Source organism: Trichomycterus rosablanca, chromosome 6, assembly GCF_030014385.1.
Source record: "Trichomycterus rosablanca isolate fTriRos1 chromosome 6, fTriRos1.hap1, whole genome shotgun sequence".
Classification (NCBI taxonomy): Eukaryota; Metazoa; Chordata; class Actinopteri; order Siluriformes; family Trichomycteridae; genus Trichomycterus; species Trichomycterus rosablanca.
Window position 1 is genome coordinate 18,307,840 of NC_085993.1, and position 17,740 is coordinate 18,325,579.

Sequence of the window (17,740 nt, forward strand, 5' to 3'; positions counted from 1 at the left end):
TGTATATGCTTGCCCTGATCTCCGCTTTGTCAGTTTGATTTCAGAGATCAAAAGGCAGCTTCTTAGAATTAATGGTTTGCATTTGTCTTGACCATGCAGTGTAATTTGTGGGCCCTTGTAAACCCAGGTGTGTGCTTTTCCGAACTATGTCCTATCAATTCAAATTGCAGCAGGTGGACTTAAAAGGATAGTTAAAGCAAACAGGATGTTTGCAAAGGATATAAATGCTTTTTTGTGTTTAAGAGATTTCAGATTTTGGTTGTTAATTAAAAATAACTCTAAAAACACTTTTCTCTCAGTTTTCACTTTGTCATAATGGCAGAGTAAGTGTAGATTGATGCCGCTCAGGTGGTGCAGCGGTAAAGTATGCTAGCACACCAGAGTTGGGGTTTCAAATACATCGTATCGAATCTCAGCAATGTCTTCCAACTGGGCTGGGCGGCTGCATGAACAACGATTGGCTGTTGTTCATAGGGTTAAGGGGTAAAAAGTCGGTCCTTATAACTGGTGCAACTGCGGCCCCTGCTGGCTGACTGATGACGCCTGCACAGGGCTGAGGAATAATGCTGATGGGGTTGTGGCCCTCCGTACACAGTGCCCGCCGGTGTATGAACTCGACTCGTGCAGGTGAAAAATGCAGTCTGTACTGACTGTAGGGGGCGTGTGTCAGTTGAGAGGCATCCTCAGTCAGCGGTGAAGGGTCGAATCAGTATAGAGGACGCAGTCAGGGTAATTGGACATGACTAGATTAGGGGAGAAAATTGGGGGGGACAAGTGGGATAAAAAAGAAAATTACTTCCATTTAAAATTAAATTCACAACATAATAAAGTATGCAAAAAGTCAAGAATTCTGAATACTGTGCAAATACATAATTTTGTCATTCTCCCTTTTTCTCTTTCTTGTTCTCTCTCTCTCGTGAGATAGTGTCTGAAGGTCCGCCTGTCATCGTCTCTAATGAAAGATTTCCCGTGGCATATTAAACAGTGTTTTAGCAAGCTATTAATAGATTAGGTCACGCTTGTCTGCATTGCCATGTTCTGGTGATTAATTTGAAAATTTACTAGTAGAATAGAGGCAATTTACACTTTTATAAGAGAAGAGTGCTGTTTTCTGCTTTTAGGGTCAGCATGACTCTTATTGCTAGTTATTGCTTAAAATGACTGTAAAAAGTAAGTAGTAAGAGTCACTAAAGCATTGTTTAGAAAGAAATGCCTACACCAGAGTTTTTCAAACTTTTATTAAGCGACCCACTTCTTGTCCATGATTGTTTTCTTTTTCTATTTATTTATGTATTTTCTCATATCTTCTCCCTATTTAGAGTTGTCCATTTGTCTTCTACTGCTGGGGATCTTCGATTGCATTCGAGGAGGGTATTGCTGCTCACGCCTCCTCCGACCCGTGTGCAGTCCTAGCGGGCCCCTTTTTTTCGCCCGTGCATTCTGCACAGGCGCCTCTATCTGTTAATCAGAGTCCTTGCACAGCGTTTGAAGACCCTGTCCACATAGTCCGGTCATCCCACCAATTAATGTCTGCTGCAGGCACTGCCAATTGTGCCTGCTAGATCGTGCCAAGCCGACCAGTGGCAATGCCGAGTTTTGAACCGAGGAGTTCAGAATCTCTGCGCTGGTGTGCTAGCAGAATATCCCGCTGCACCACCTGGGCGCCCTTGTCCATGACTGTTTACGCGACCCAGGCAACACAAGTAATGCATCTTACTATCTGATCTCACTGTGGTTTACCAGATGTAACATAAAGCCTCCACAAGGGAACATTCACGTACAAGTTTTTTTAATTATTATTATTTTTCTCTGCGACCCATTTTTTTCGGCCAAGGGTTTTGACCCAGGGTTTGGCCTACACTAATTAAATTTGTAGAATTACTGACTGCATATCTTTGTGGGAGGAAACCGGAGCACCTGGAGGAAACCCACATAGACATAGGTCGAACACACAGACTCCACACAGAAAGGATCCTGGCCGCCAAGACTGGGAATTGAACCAGGGCCCTTTTTGCTGTGAGGCGACAACTCTATTTACTGCGCCACTGTGTCACCCTGTTAAATTTAACCTAGTGTAATAGTATATTATACAGGCATTCTACAATCAGTTATCTGCCAGCTGGACATCTACACAGGCATGTCTGGGAATGGGGGCAAGGCCTTTTGATGGATTGGCACCCTGTGCAAGGTGTTTCCACATTGACCTGACCCATTGCAACCCAGACCAGGATTAAGCGGTTGATAAAAGTAATGTGTAATGAATGTTACAGTAATGTTGGATTTGTCATTAAATTAAATAAATTATACAGTGTGCCTCCACTAGGCAGTTATAGTCTAGTGGTTACGATACTGGACTAGTAATCAAAAGGTTGCTGGTTTAATCCCCTCCACTTCCAGGTTGCCACTGTTGGGCCCATGAGCAAGGCCCTTAACCCTCAATTGCTTAGACAAAATACTGTCACAGTACTGTAACTCGCTTTGGATAAATGCCAGTTGTCTGCTAAATGCCAAAATGTAAAATTTAAATGTACCTGTTTAGTTTAATCAAGGTCCTTTTTTTTATTTTTAATAAATAAATTTATTGTTGTTTTTTTCCTCTTTTATTATATTACAAGACATGCTGCAGTAAAACCATTTTGAAGTACAGTTTTCTAACACAATTTTGTAAAACTGTGTAATGTCCATATTGTGCAGCCCTGATGACGAGTTTTGTTTTTCACAGACTCCTCACATGGGTTCATTTCATATACTGAATAACACTCTGCAATTTCACTATGTTGTTACATAATTGCAGTCTGATGCTTTGTCCATGTTGTGCAGCCCTAATGACAATGCGCTGAGGCATGGCTTTTATCAGACCCCCACTGCTTTTGTTTCCAGTGTTCTGGCTGCTGCAATAGGCTTTAATGGCTGTTTTATGATTATTTGTTATGATTGTGAGCCTCATATTGACTACACTTAGAGACCAAAAATGCTATAGTAACATTTATTACCTATGGTCAAAATGGCATATATTTATACTGCATACTGCCCCAATTTATACTGTAGTTTACTCTTGCTGTAAGATGCAAATGCAAGAACTGTCATGTAGAATACCACACTGTGATATTAGTTTAATACCTTATTAGTAACAACGGTGGCTTGGGGCACTTGTGCAAGCTATTTCTAGCTTGACATTGTTGGAGCATAAATGTATACACTGATTAGCCATAACAAAACAGCTCTGACCCACTGAGACATAGATTCCACGAGACCTCTGAAGTCCTGTGAGTCCTGTGGTATTTGGTGCCAATACATTAGCAGCAGCTACTTTGTGAGGTTAGATCCCCCATTGATCGGACTTGTTCAGCACATCCCACAGATGCTCAATTTGTTTGAGATCTGGAGAACTTAGAGGCCGAGTCAACACTATGAACTCTTTGTCTTGTTCCACAAACCATTCCTGAACATTTATGGAGTGTGGCAGAGTACATTATCTTGATAAGAGGCCACTATCATTAGGGAATACCACTGCCTTAAAGGTGTGTACTAGGTCTGCAAAAATGTTCTAATAGGTGGTACTTGTACAAGCAACACCCAGATGAATGCTAGAATGCAAAGTTTCCCAAGAGAACATTGACCAGAGCATTACCTTATTGCCTCTGTCAGCCTGACTTCTTTTTATAATGCATCCTGGTGCCAGCTCTTCCCCTGGTATGCAATGCACACACACCAACCATCCACATAATGTAAAGAAAATTAAATTCATCAGACCAGACCACCTTCTTCCACTGCACCATGGTCCAGTTCTGATGCTTAAATGCTCAATGTAGGCACTTTTAGTAGTGGACAGGGGTCAGTATGGGCATTCTGACCAGTCTGTGATGCACTGTGTGTTCTGACACCTTTCTATCATAGCCAGCATGGACTCTTTCAGCAATTTGTGCTACAGTGGTACGGGCTAGCCTTTGCTCGCCATGTGTATCTCTTTGGGTAAAAAATGCTACCTAATATATCTCACCTCTCAACAGGTGTTGTTGTAACAAGACAATCAATGTTGTGTACTTCAACTGTTGGTGGTTTAATGCTGTGGCTGATCAGTAAATACGAATCAGAGCTGTCTGTTTTACCCCTGCATTATCCTGTCAACAGACACACACACGTTCACATACTCTCACATTAAGGAAAATTTGTAGTAGCTCTAATTAGCCTGACTGCATGTCGTTGGATTTGTGGGAGGAAACCGGAGCACCCAAATATACATAGGTAGAACACACAGATTCCACACAAAAATGACTGACTGGAAATCAAACCCAGGTTCTTTTTTGCTGTAAGACAACAACGCTATCCAATGCACCACTGTGTCACCCTGTTAAATTTAAACCAGTATAATGGTATATTATACAGGCAATTTTCAAGTCTTGTACAATTGTTATCAGTCAGCTTGGTGTCTACACAGGCATGTCTGGGAATGGGGGCAAAGTCCTCTGAAGGATTGGCACCCTGTGCAGGGTGTTTCCACATTGATCTGACCCATTGGAACCCAGACCAGGATTAAGTAGTTGATGAAAGCGAAATAAATAATAAATGTTACAGTAATGTTAGATTTGTCACTAAATAAAATTAAATTAAATATACAGTTTATTGTATTAAATTAAAACTCCTTATGTGCCCAGGTGGCGCAGCGGGAAAACCCGCTAGCACACAACTGCTGGGATTCTGAACTCCCCAAATTCAAAACTCAGCACTGCTACCAGTTGGCTGGGTGCCCTCTAGCGAGCATAATTGGCAATGCCTGCAACAGACAAAATTGGCCGTTATAGTCTGCCTGGTGGGAAAAGACCAGACCAAAAAGTGGGTGGGGTCTTTGACGCTGTGCAAAGACCTTGGTTGGTAGCCTGAGGCGTCTGTACAGGAAGTGGAGGAGATCGGACGTGGCTGTCCATGCGTGAATACTGGCCTAATGCGCGAATTCACCAAAGTGTGGGCAATATTAATATTGTCCTCCTCGGACACGACCAGAGTGTCCAGCAACGGAAAACAAATTGACTACGCTACATTGGGAGAAAAGCATGAATAAAATAGCAAAAAAAATACTAATAATACTCACAATAATACTTACACAAAGCTCACACTCAATATACATTCAAGGTGCAATCAATCATGCCAATTTGTGCCATTATTTTATTAGTGATGTAAAATGAAAATTGTTTAGAGTTGTCAGACCTTTGTAATGCCACAAAACTGCAAGGTGAAGCACTAATCTTACAGTTTTACTGATTCAACTCAACTCAAGCAAATTGTTAAACCTTACTGGCAAAATTTGGGGATAAAAAAGGTAAAACTAAAATCACTAAATAGTTGTGGCTCTGTAGGGGTTGAGTTTATGGTTGTGGTATTAACAGACCAGCGTCTGTGATCTGCTGTAGGTAAGTTTATGGTCTAAGACATATTTATTCTAAAAGAATAAAGCATTAAAGCTTGAACTGTAGCATACAGAGAATGTTATCATTAAGTAAACTACATCTTAATGGGACTAGCAGTTGCAGCCTTAGCGGATCTCCTTATAAAAGGTACTGTCTAGAGTTAAACTCACTTGCGAACTGAGTTTCCAGCGGATTACATCAAAGCATAGACTCACCTCTTCTGACAATAAAATAACAATTTTGCATCGTGGGACGCAGTATGGCATGAAATTACTTTAGACAGCATACTGTGAAATTTAGTTCCAGCAGTATGGTACTGTTTTGAGAGAGGCACTAGGCCAGACTGAACATTGGTACATTCAAACTTTTGGTACCTGGACTACTGAAACATATTTAACAAATACAGGTACAACTAATTTTGCATTATTTATGTAGTTATGATTTATCAGTGTATGTGATGTGTGTATATTTTATGTGAACTATTCTAAAAGATGTTTTTTTTCTGCCATCAGGAGTATCTGGATGTTCTGGGAAGACCCATGGTTTTAGCAGGCAACCGGGCCAAACAAGTACAGTGGACCAACGTCTATCAGGATGCTCTGGTGAGTAAAAATATTTCCTAATAGTCTGATATTATCTTACTGTTTACTAAGTAAAATTAATTTGGCAGCACGATGGCTAAGTGGGTAGCACTGTCGCCTCTCGCCCGAGGGTCCTGGGTTCGATACCCAGCTGGGGTGGTCCGTGTTCTTTCTGTGTGGAGTTTGCATGTTCTCCCTGTGTTTGCGTGGGTTTATTCCGAGTGCTCCGGTTTCCTCCCACAGTCCAAAGACATGCAGCTAGGTGAATCGGAGACACTAAACTGTCCAAGACTACCGTAACTACCGTTTCCTGTCCTAATAAACAAACAAACAAACAAGTAAAATGAATTGATAAAAAGAACCTTATGCTAAAAATACTTAAGTAGGTGCAGCAGGTAGTTTGAGTTCCTAGGTCTGAGAGAAGTTTGCATGTTTTTTCCATGTCTGTGATAATCTCTTTTGGGTACTCTGGTCTACTTCTATCTCATATTTAAAACCCTCAGAATATGAACTGGCTACCCTAGGTGTTAGCATACACCGATTAGGCATAACATTATGACCATCTTCCTAATATTTTGTTGGTCCCCCTTTTGCTGCCAAAACAGCCCTGGCACGTTTAAGCATGGAATCCACTAGACCCCTCAAGGTGTGCTGTGGTATCTGGCACCAAGATGTTAGCAGCAGATCATTTAACTCCTGTAAGTTGCGAGGTGGGGCCTCCATGGATCAGACTTGTTTGTCCAGCACATCCCACAAATGCTCGATTAACAGCCGTCTAGCCATCATAATTTGGCCCTTGTCAAACTCGCTCAAATCCTTACGTTTGCCCATTTTTCCTGCTTCTAACACATCATCTTTGAGGATAAAATGTTCACTTGCTGCCTAATATATCCCACCCACTAACAGGTGCCGTGATGAAGAGATAATCAGTGTTATTCACTTCACCTGTCAGTGGTGATAATGTTATGCCTGGTAGGTGTATACTGTAAGTAAATGTGTAAGTGTGTGTGTTGTACTGTGATGGATTAAGGCCCTGTTTAAGGTCTGTTTGCACCCAGATGGCACCAAGCCCATCACACGCCTGATCAGTAAGACATGGTTATTGCAAAACAAGGAATAAATAAATGAACTATTTTCCAGCTAATTAAAATTGTATTGGTTTGCATTTTCCTGATCTGATATGGAAAAGTAGCCAACAATTCAATTAAATGCAGTGTGGGGCAGCACAGCTGGTAAAGTGAACACTGCATAGCAACATGTGTCCTGGGTACGTGGGTTCCATTCTCACCTCCAGTTACTATCTGTAAAAAGGTTGACATGACCATACAGAAGGTGCTTTAACTGCTTTAGTTACCCCTAGGTATAAGTGAGTGAGTATATGTTAGGCAATGTGCCCTAGTTTCACAGTAACTATTGCAACCAATGCGATCCTGACCAGAATGAAGCTGTTAGTGAAAATTAAAAAATGACAGTGTGGTAAAATGCAGTTAGAGCTAGTGTAGTTCAATTACTGATTTAAATCCTGAGGAATCCTGAAATATTAGAGAGAATGGATTCTGTATTATAATCAACTCCTTTCACATTCTGATAACTATGATAATATTCTACTTAAAATCTCATTTATTATAACATAGGCTTCCTAGCTGATAATAAAAATGAGTCAAAAAGTAATATTTTCTATTCAAAATTTGTTTCATAGACTTTTTAAAAGGTCATTTAAACAATGGGGGGGGGGGGGGGGGGGTTAAGACATTAGCTCTGCAGTGGAGGCAGGGCAGGAGCGTACACTTTCCTAGTCCAGCTTTTACACTGCCAAGTTCACACTACACTGTCAGATCGCTGTACAGTTTACACTACACGATTGGATCTCTTGCAATCGGGAGTCTTTTAAGTCGTTGTGTATTTCACACTACACGACTGATCGGCAAAAGGGGATTACACACTACACCATTTATCACCTGGAGGAATCGCAGGCGAGTCTTTCTGGTCTCCCAAACTATGTTTTATCACAAAAACACGCGAGAAGTGACGAGGGGTTAAACTATACCACATCCAAAAATGCATGTCAACAATAAGTGAGCGATCAAAGCTGTTTGTGCGCTGATGTGCAGCGTAAAAGCAACTAGTAAAAATAAATGAATCTGAGTGGATTGGGCTCTGCGACAGCAGGGATTGTCTGTTCTGTAGTAAGTTGCAGGTAAACAAATATTTTTTTGCAATGCATTGTTGGTATCATGGTTTGGCGTGGACGATAAGATCACAAATACTGTATAACACGTGTGTGTGCCAATGTATTCTGATATAAACTATATTATGCCCCTGTCCCACGTTTTTACAACTCCTCCACCGGGTTTCCCCTCACCCCATATCTTGCGTTCTAATTGGCTGTAGTTCGACATAGGACTCGCTGCCACTCGCAACCTGCTTAAAATGCTTTTCACACTACAGGATTTTGACTCGCCGACTGCTCCAGATATTTAACATGCTAGATATTTTTCTCGAGTCCCAGAGCGATCGGCGAGCCGCTCGGATCAGGTTGTTGAACAGTTCACACGATTGAGAGCCAAGTTTTGATCCCCGAGCGAACGCTGAGTTGCCTCCGAGCCGGCACATGTAGTGCCGACCAGTCGGCAAAAACCGTGTAGTGTGAACTAGGCATAATTTGACATGCTCACCAGTGACTGATTTAGCACCATGTCGGGCAAAGACATCAGAAAAGTTTCTGACAGTGTCAGAAATCTAGGACTAAAATTCAGGTCTAATCTGTACTATAATGCTCAACAAATTCACCAATCTGAAGACAGCATAGGATAATTAATGCTTATGTCTTATCAAGAGATTATTTATTATACTGGATTGATAAATTACTCATATAAATCTATATTCATCCTAAATACTTAAGCTTTCCTGTTATTCACCTATAGAAAGCTGAAATGGCTTATCTACGAGGGTTCTTCAAAAGTTTCTGCACTTTTTTAACTCTATTTATTAATAATTTAAAAAACAAATCATATCACTTTTCTACGTAGTCACCATCCGATGCATTTTTCTCAGTGTCATACCAACTTTTTAATACAGTCAGCAAAAAATTTATTTGGTTGAGCGTGTAGCCACTGATGCACCGCTGCTTTCACATCATCATCACATGAAAATCTTCTTCCCCTTAAAGCTTCTTTGAGCGGTCCAAAAAGGTGGAAATCAGATGGCGCTAAATTCGGGCTATAAGCTCTCTCAGTCTCTCAGACACGACCAATTACTACTCCTCCCTAACTCATTGTTTCCAATGAAAATATAAAAGTGCGAAAACTTTTTAAAGATCCCTCATAGCTTCCACACAGATGTTGGACAGGAAAAACATTCCCTTCCCACCTTAAGCTTAATTTAGAGGATGGCCATTCCATTTCGTCAACATCTACCCATCCCCAAAATGTATTCCTCAGTGTAAAACTATTTCATAATTTTTGTTCATGCAAACTCATTTTCACAATGTGTTAATGCTGACACAAGCAATATTGTAATTTTCTTGCACCCAGTACATATTTCCAATTCTGAAATCATTATTGTATAATTTACATGAAAAACTCAGTCTGCCATAGCATTTGTCATCATGACATTAAGTCTAGCAAGTTCTGATTTTATATGACTCCTAAAGACCAAGGTTTTATTGTAGACTTGAAGGGCCTTGTGACTGTTTTAACAAGAATGCATTAATCTCAGCATAACTGTGTGGAGGTTATGCCCACAGGCAAACTGTAATGAACTAGATTGATAAATGATTCAAAATGATTGATTTGAAAATTGTTCTACTGCTCAGTGGAAGTCTGCTATTCTTTTTGCATCCTTACTCGTGGGGGACAAGGCATTACCTAGATTAAATGCAAAATAAAGTGTTTGTAGTTTTTCTAATGTTCTGTCAATTCCTTTAACATCACATTCTTAATTCCAAACAATCACAAGAGATGCCAAAGACAGCCACTGTTATTCACTTTTATCATCATCTATTTAGTAAGGCTACAGTGCAGTCCACTTCACTTAACAGTTTTCTAACAGTTAACAGTTAAACTTTTTTTAACTTTATACTTTATGCATAAATGCCATTTTATTTGGTGACTTTCCAGCCATACTAAAACTACTGGCCTATTTTCATCTATTTGAAAATTAGTGGGTGGGATATATTAGACAGCAAGTGAACATTTTATCCTCAAAGTTGATGTGTTAGAAGCAGGAAAAAAGTTTGACAAGGGCCAAATTGTAATGGTTAGACGACTGGGTCAGAGCATCTCCAAAACTGCAGCTCTTGTGGGGTAGCTCTGCAGTGGTCAGTATTTATTAAAAGTGGTCCAAGGAAGGAACAGTGGTAAACCGGCGATAGGGTCATGGACGACCAAGGCTCATTCATGCACATGGGGAGCGAAAGCTGGTCCATGTGGTCCGATCCAACAAACGAGGTACTGTAGCTTAAATTGCTGAAGAAGTTAACGCTGGTTCTGATAGAAAGGTGTCAGAATATACAGTGCATCGAAGTTTGTTGTGTATGGGACTGCATAGCCGCAGACCAGTCAGGGTGCCCATGCTGACCCCTGTCCACCTCCAAAAGCGCCAGCAATGGGCAAGTGAGCATCGGAACTGGACCACGGAGCAATGGAACAAGGTGGCCTGCTCTGATGAATCACGTTTTCTTTTACATCATTTGGATGGCCGGGTGCGTGTGCGTCGCTTACCTGGGGAACACGAGACACCAGGATACATTATGGGAAGAAGGCAAGCTGGCGAAGGTAGTGTTATGCTTTGGGTCCTGCCATCCATGTGGATGTTACTTTGACACGTACCACCTACCTAAGCATTGTTGCAGACCATGTACACCCTTTCATGGAAACGGTATTCCCTGATGGCTGTGGTCTCTTTCAGTAGGATAATGCTCCCTGCCACAAAGCAAAAATGGTTCAGGAATGGTTTGAGGAGCACAACAACGGGTTTGTGGTGTTGCTTGGCCTCCAAATTCCCCAGATCTCAATCCAATCGAGCATCTTTGGGATGTGCTGGACAAACAAGTCTGATCCATGGAGGCCCCACCTCGCAACTTACAGGAGTTAAAGGATCTGCTGTTAACATCTTGGTGCCAGATACCACAGCACACCTTGAGGGGTCTAGTGGAGTCCATGCCTCGACGGGTCAGGGCTATTTTGGCGGACCAATTCAACATTAGGATGATGGATGAGATTAGAATGAGATATCATTTGTGCAGCCACGTCATAAATATCAGAAATGGTGCACTGATTAAAATAATCTCATACACACCCATTAAAAGGCTTATCAGGGGCTTACAGGGTGGGAAAGTAACCTCTGGGAACATAAGAAAATCAGAGAATGGTTGTATTTGAGCTTGTTGCCATGCTCACCCTCCCTCTAGGCCTGAGTGGACACATTGTGTTTTTTCATGTCTATGAACACTTTCAGTTGTTGGGGTGATTCAGATTTTTGCATTAGCTCCTAAAATGATTAATGTTGATGACCTAAAGCATTATGACCACAGCCTACTATGTCTACCAAATAGCTCTAACCTGCTGAGACATGGACTTCACAAAACATTGGAAGTAGTCCTGGCATATATTGTAATGAGACATTACCAGAAGGTCCTTCAACTTTGTTCCCTTGTAAGGTGGATTGTCCTACAGTGCATCCTGGTGCATCTCTTTTGCAAATAAACATCACACATGTGCCCAGCTGTTCACATGATCCACCACTCAACCCTCTTTCATTGCTCTGGAGTCCAGTTCCAATGCCTACATGCTTATTGTAAATGCTTTTGACGATGGACAGAAGTTTGCAAGCAAGTATCCACACACAGAAGGGTTTGATGCACTCTATGGTGTGATGCATTCACCTCATTATCAGTATTAACATTATTTGCAATTTGAGCTTCAGTAGCCCTTGTTGGTAAGTACCAGATGACATAACCTTTATGTCTTCTGGGATCAATCAAACTCATAGATTCATCCATCCTCTGACCACTGTCCAATTGGTACTCGCCACAGCTTTCTCTGAGCACTTCAACCTAGTGGTCTGGCCATGATGATTTGACCCTTATTAAGTCATTCAGGTCTTTGTGCTGCACATATCTGCTGCACTCAACACATGTTCTTCGAATAACTACCATCAGCCTAACATTTAATACGTTTCAGACCATGACTCGCACAGTTGTTATAAACAGACACTGCCGTGCAAATTTGGGGGGTGGTCACAATGTTTTGGCTAATTATTGTGAAGGTCAACTGAAAAACAAAATATGTTAATGGATCCAGGAATAGCCTCTTCTGTACTCATGGTAACTTTTCATTCATGGTAAAATTCATATCTACAAGTCAAATCGGTTGGCTTTTCAACCAGAAGGAGTCTTCACATCTTTGGTAGGATTTCAAAAAATAGTACATCCCAAAACTCACTCTCACTAATCACAGACTTACTCTGGCTATAAGCAACTAACAGGTCATATGACTAATTTAGAAATATTACATGTTCATCTAAAAACAGTGCTATAGAACTCTAGGGCGGCATGGTGGCTTAGTGGGTAGCACTATCGCCTCACAGCAAGAAGGTCCTGGGTTCAATCCCCAGGTGGGGTGGTCCGGGTCCTTTCTGTGTGGAGTTTGCATGTTCCCGCCGTGTCTGCGTGGGTTTCCTCCTACAGTCCAAAGACATGCAGTCAGGTGAATTGGAGATACAAAATTGTCCATGACTCTGTTTGACATTTAACTTGTGAACTGATGAATCTTGTGTAACCAGTAACTACCATTTCTGTCATAAATGTAATCAAAGTGTGTAAAACACGACGTTAACATCCTAATAAAAAAATATAGAACACTATGGAAGCACAGTAGCTAACTAAGTAAAACCAAAAGACTTTATTACAGTATGTAAACAATCCGTAACAATTCTTCACAACAAAATATAGTGCTGAGCAATAACATAGTGCTACAGACTTTAAGCAAACACAAGATGAGCTGGCTGGTTATGACTACCAAAGCCATGCATAGCCTTAGGTTCAGGGACCGAAACTTGAAATCCTTATTAAAGGCTGTAAACAAAATAAACATATAATTTGAAGCTATTAGAAAAGTAAATACACTTTAAAGCCAGAAAGTAAATCCAGAAAGAACTGGCAGTTTATTCAGGTTGCATAGCTGAGTGCTAGCCTCAAACACTTTATAACAACAAAGTTAAGCAAATCCTCTTGATTTTGTTAATCCATAAGATATACAGTTTGGGGCTGCTTAGCAACTTCACAGCTAATATAAATAAGGTGTACTTTAGTTTGCTATTAAAAATCAATATGAGCAAACTTACCAAAGACACCCAAGGGAAGTCCTTATTAATTGCTGAAAAAAGAAACAACGGTATATCCAGGCAAACAACCTATTTTACTTTACAGCACATGCTTATAACAAAAAGTAATGTTTAATTGTTGTTATCTTTTTGTTGTCTCCTCTCAGCAATACTGAAACGTCTGATTCCATCATTCTGTTTTCAGTGCTACAGCACTTTCAGTATACACCGATCAGCCATAACCTTAAAACCACCTCCTTGTTTATACACTCACTGTCTATTTTATCAGCTCCACTAACCATATAGAAGCACTTCATAGTTTTACAATTACTGACTGTAGTCCATCTGTTTCTCTGCATGCTTTGTTAGCCCCCTTTCATGCTGTTCTTCAATGGTCAGGACTCTCCCAGGACCCCCACAGAGCAGGTATTATTTGGGTGGTGGGTCATTCTCAGCACTGCAGTGACACTGACATGGTGGTGGTGTGTTAGTGTGTGTTGTGCTGGTATGAGTGGATAAGACACAGCAATGCTGATTGAGTTTTTTTACACACCTCACTGTCACTGCTGGACTAAGAATAGTCCACCAACCAAAAACATCCAACCAACAGTGCCCCATAAGCAGCGTCCTGTGACCACTGATGAAGTACTAGAATATGACCAACACAAACAGCAGCAATAGATGAGCGATCGTCTCTGACTTTACATCTACAAGGTGGACCAACTAGGTAGGAGTGTCTAATAGAGTGGACAGTGAGTGGACATGAATGATCCACCACCTAAATAATACCTGCTCTGTGGTGGCCCTGTGGAGGTCCTGACCATTAAAGAACAGGGTGAAAGCAGGCTAAAAATGTATTTAGAGAAACAGTCAGTAATTGTAGAACTACAAAGTGCTTCTATATGGTCTGTAGAGCTGATAACATGGCAGTGAGTGTAGAAACAAGGAGGTGGTTTTAATGTTACGGCTGATCAGTGTATCTCCTTTCTGTATTAACCTCTATTTGTCCATGTAATGTAATGTTGTAATTTGTGTGAAATTAATGTTTGGTAAAAAGTAAATAAGTTCAATTTCTAAAAGATATATTACTATTAATACATTTCAGCTTGTTTCTTTTGCTCCTTTGTAAGGGCATTTATATTTTCTGTTTTTCTCTCTTCAGGGTTTGGGTCTGGTCATTACCGGGACAATGCCAGTTTTCAATCTCACCACGAATGGCGACTCCAAGGTTATTTCCAATGCTGTCACAAATCATTCTCAATGACTGATACCTCAATTTCAGCTAAATATCATACTTTTTTAAAAACCGAATACTTTATATGCATTCAAATATAGTTTTTAATGTATATTATTTTGAATGTGGCACAGAAATTCAAAGCAGCATTAAATCTGATTTATTTTTAAATAATTTAGCAGGCTCATTATTATTATTACACTGTGTTCTCTGAACTATTATAACAGGCTTCTTTTTCAGCCTGATATATCAAATATGCACATGGAATAATGAATATATTGTGTATGAAACATAACGAGTTCAGACTATATTAACATGACATTGAAGATGAAAGGACATTTGGGACGTGGTGCTTCAGTCCTGTTGGCGTGCTCAGGTTGTTTTATGTAGCAATTCTGCCCCCTTGTGGTCAGATTTCCAGTAATCATTTGTAATAAATCTGTGTTCTGCAGAATCAGCTCATTCTGGGAGTAATGGGTGTAGATGTAGCACTTAGTGAAATTAAGCAGCTCACACCACGCTATAAGGTAGGATCTTTGTCTTTTTCTTATGTGCAGTATTTTTGGGGTTGATTTATGTAGCCTATAAATAATAATGTGCTTATTTTATGCCCACACAGCTTGGAGCCAATGGTTATACATTTGCCATAGATCCAAATGGCTACGTTCTGCTTCACCCAAATCTGCAGCCAAAGGTAAGGAAGGGTCAAACCACTTTTACACAACTTTTACTATGTGAATTGTTTGTTTGTTTATTAGGATTTTAACATCATGTTTTACACTTTGGTTACATTAATGACAGGAACGGTAGTTACTCATTACACAAGGTTCATCAGTTCACACACGGTTATATCGAAGACAGTCATGGACAATTTAGTATCTCACACAGACATGGGAGAACATGCCCCACCTAATACTGTTTTTTTTTTGGTACCATTAAAAGGGAGATTTTTGCACCTCCAAAGAACTGTGTGCTCCAAATTTGATGCAACAAATTGTGAAAATACTTTTTCTTTTTTCTAAATATGAGTGTGGCAGTGTGCAAATCAAGACAAGTAAAGATAATGAATAAATTGTGTTTGCTTAGCTGGCTATGTGTAAAAACCTAAATGACCTACACATAGCCCTGGCCATCTAACATTTGGGATAGATTGATTGCACTGTTGCCTCACAGCAAGAAGGTCCTGGGTTCGACCCCCAGGCCGGGCGGTCCGGGTCCTTTCTGTGCAAAGTTTGCATGTTCTCCCCGTGTTTGCGTGGGTTTCCCCCGGAAGCTCCGGTTTCCTCCCACAGTCCAGGTTAATTGGAGACACTGAATTGCCCTATAGGTGAATGGGTGTGTGTGTGTATGTGTGTCTGCTTTGCGATGTGTGTTACTGTGTGCCTTGCGCCCATTGAAAAGCTAGGATAGGCTCCAGCATCCCCCTGCAACCCTAATTGGATAAGCGGTTAAGTGAGTGAGTGAATGAGTGAGTGAAATACGCACAGCAAGCTAGGCCTTACTGTCCACCTCTTAAATGCTTATGAATCTCAATGGAAGTGAGTCTTTGCAGTTATGTTTCAGTATATAGTGGACAGTATTTCCACAGTGACACTAAAGGAGAAACAAATAAGAACAAGCTTTTTATTAACATCCACAGTTCTTGATTAGCTGCTTTTGGTTTCCTCATCTCGACTTCTTCATTAACCTCTCCTGCAACTGATTGCTCCCTCAGATCATTAGTTTTCGAGAGCCGGTTACACTTGACTTTCTGGATGCAGAGCTAGCAGACAGCAACAAGGAGGAGGTAAACACACATGCAGTGCTGTAGTAACGTCCTCGTAATTTAGCTCAACAGGAGGTAGACGATGCGCTCATTTGTGAACGTGAATGTGTCTTTCTGTCTGTCAACTGGTTAAATTGACGGAGGAAGCCGAGTGAAATAAATTATGAAATCAACATACTGACACTTTCTTTTTTAGATTCGGCAACAGATGATTGACGGAAAGCCAGGCCAGAGGAAAATCAAGACGTTAGTTAAGTCTGTTGACAAGGTATTTTATTTTTTTAGCACTAACACTGCAAGCTGAGAAGTCGTAACAAAGAAACCCATACATTTACATTTACCACATTTATTTAGTGTGATTAAGTGTAAGAATCAATACATTATTAATACACGGATATTACATTTCTATGCAATACTCTTAGTAAAAACGTGTTATGTTGATTTTTAGCATATTACAGCTGACAGTATGTTAGCAAAAATGGTTATTTATAATATTACGAATAATGTTTCAGCACATACAGTTAAGAGCACTAGTGAAAATTCTTGTGCTTTGTATTTTTCTCAAATTAAATCTTAAAATTTAGCGCTCAGATGACGCAGTGTGATAAGTCACTAGCACATCAGTGCCGAGATTCTGATTTCCCAAGTTCGAGTATTGGCTCTGCTACCGGTCGGCTGGGCGCTCTCTAGCAGGCATAATTGGCTAATTCCTGCAGCAGAAACAATTGGCCTCCAGTCTGCTAAGGTGGGAAATGACCGAATTTAACAGAGGGGTGGGGCTTGCACAGTGGTGAAGAGGCGCAGAGGTCGGGGCGTGGCTCTCAATGTGCAAAGCCGGCCTCACGCGCAAATCCACCGAGGTGTGGGTGTATGAGAAGGGATCAGTAGACTGCGCACACATCGGAGGGAGTGCATGTCAGTCTAGTCACCCCCAAGTCACGCCCAAGTTTACTGGTGGTCTCACACTTCTGGCCCTCATTGTAGGTCAATGTGGTTGTTGATCTGTTTATGTTAAATCTTGTTGTGTTTGCTTTGTCTTCTATAGCGATACATCGACCAGGTCACAAGGACGTACATATGGACGCCAGTGGAGGGCACAGACTATAGGTAGAAAGCAGGCATTTATCTTAATAACTATGTTTATATGCACATTTGTGTATCAGGTAAACTAAGAATGCCATTGTAGTCATCACTGCTTAAGCAGCTTTACATATCTGTGTTTATCAGCTTCAGTAAGATAAACAACCTTGAACCCACTTTTTTAATGTGGATTTCAAATTAATCACTGAATTAATATTACATTATAATATGTATAATTACATATACATGATTTTTATTTGACGAAATGTGTTTAGTATATAAATGCAGTGCATGCAATACATGCTGAAATACAACTTTTCTATGAAATAAGAATCCACCATTAGAAAGAGAC

At 40.6% G+C, this 17,740-nt stretch overlaps 1 protein-coding gene across 1 annotated transcript in view; it reads left to right on the top strand.

Moving 5' to 3' along the window:
* The window catches only part of cacna2d2a (calcium channel, voltage-dependent, alpha 2/delta subunit 2a), a 379,664-nt gene that overhangs the window by 337,295 nt on the left and 24,629 nt on the right, over positions 1 to 17,740 (top strand). The window contains exons 16-22 of the mRNA XM_062996697.1: positions 5,918 to 6,007; positions 14,472 to 14,537; positions 14,996 to 15,070; positions 15,163 to 15,237; positions 16,258 to 16,329; positions 16,505 to 16,576; positions 17,354 to 17,415. Of these exons, the coding sequence (XP_062852767.1) occupies positions 5,918 to 6,007; positions 14,472 to 14,537; positions 14,996 to 15,070; positions 15,163 to 15,237; positions 16,258 to 16,329; positions 16,505 to 16,576; positions 17,354 to 17,415 (512 nt within the window). The remainder of the gene's footprint in view (positions 1 to 5,917; positions 6,008 to 14,471; positions 14,538 to 14,995; positions 15,071 to 15,162; positions 15,238 to 16,257; positions 16,330 to 16,504; positions 16,577 to 17,353; positions 17,416 to 17,740) is intronic.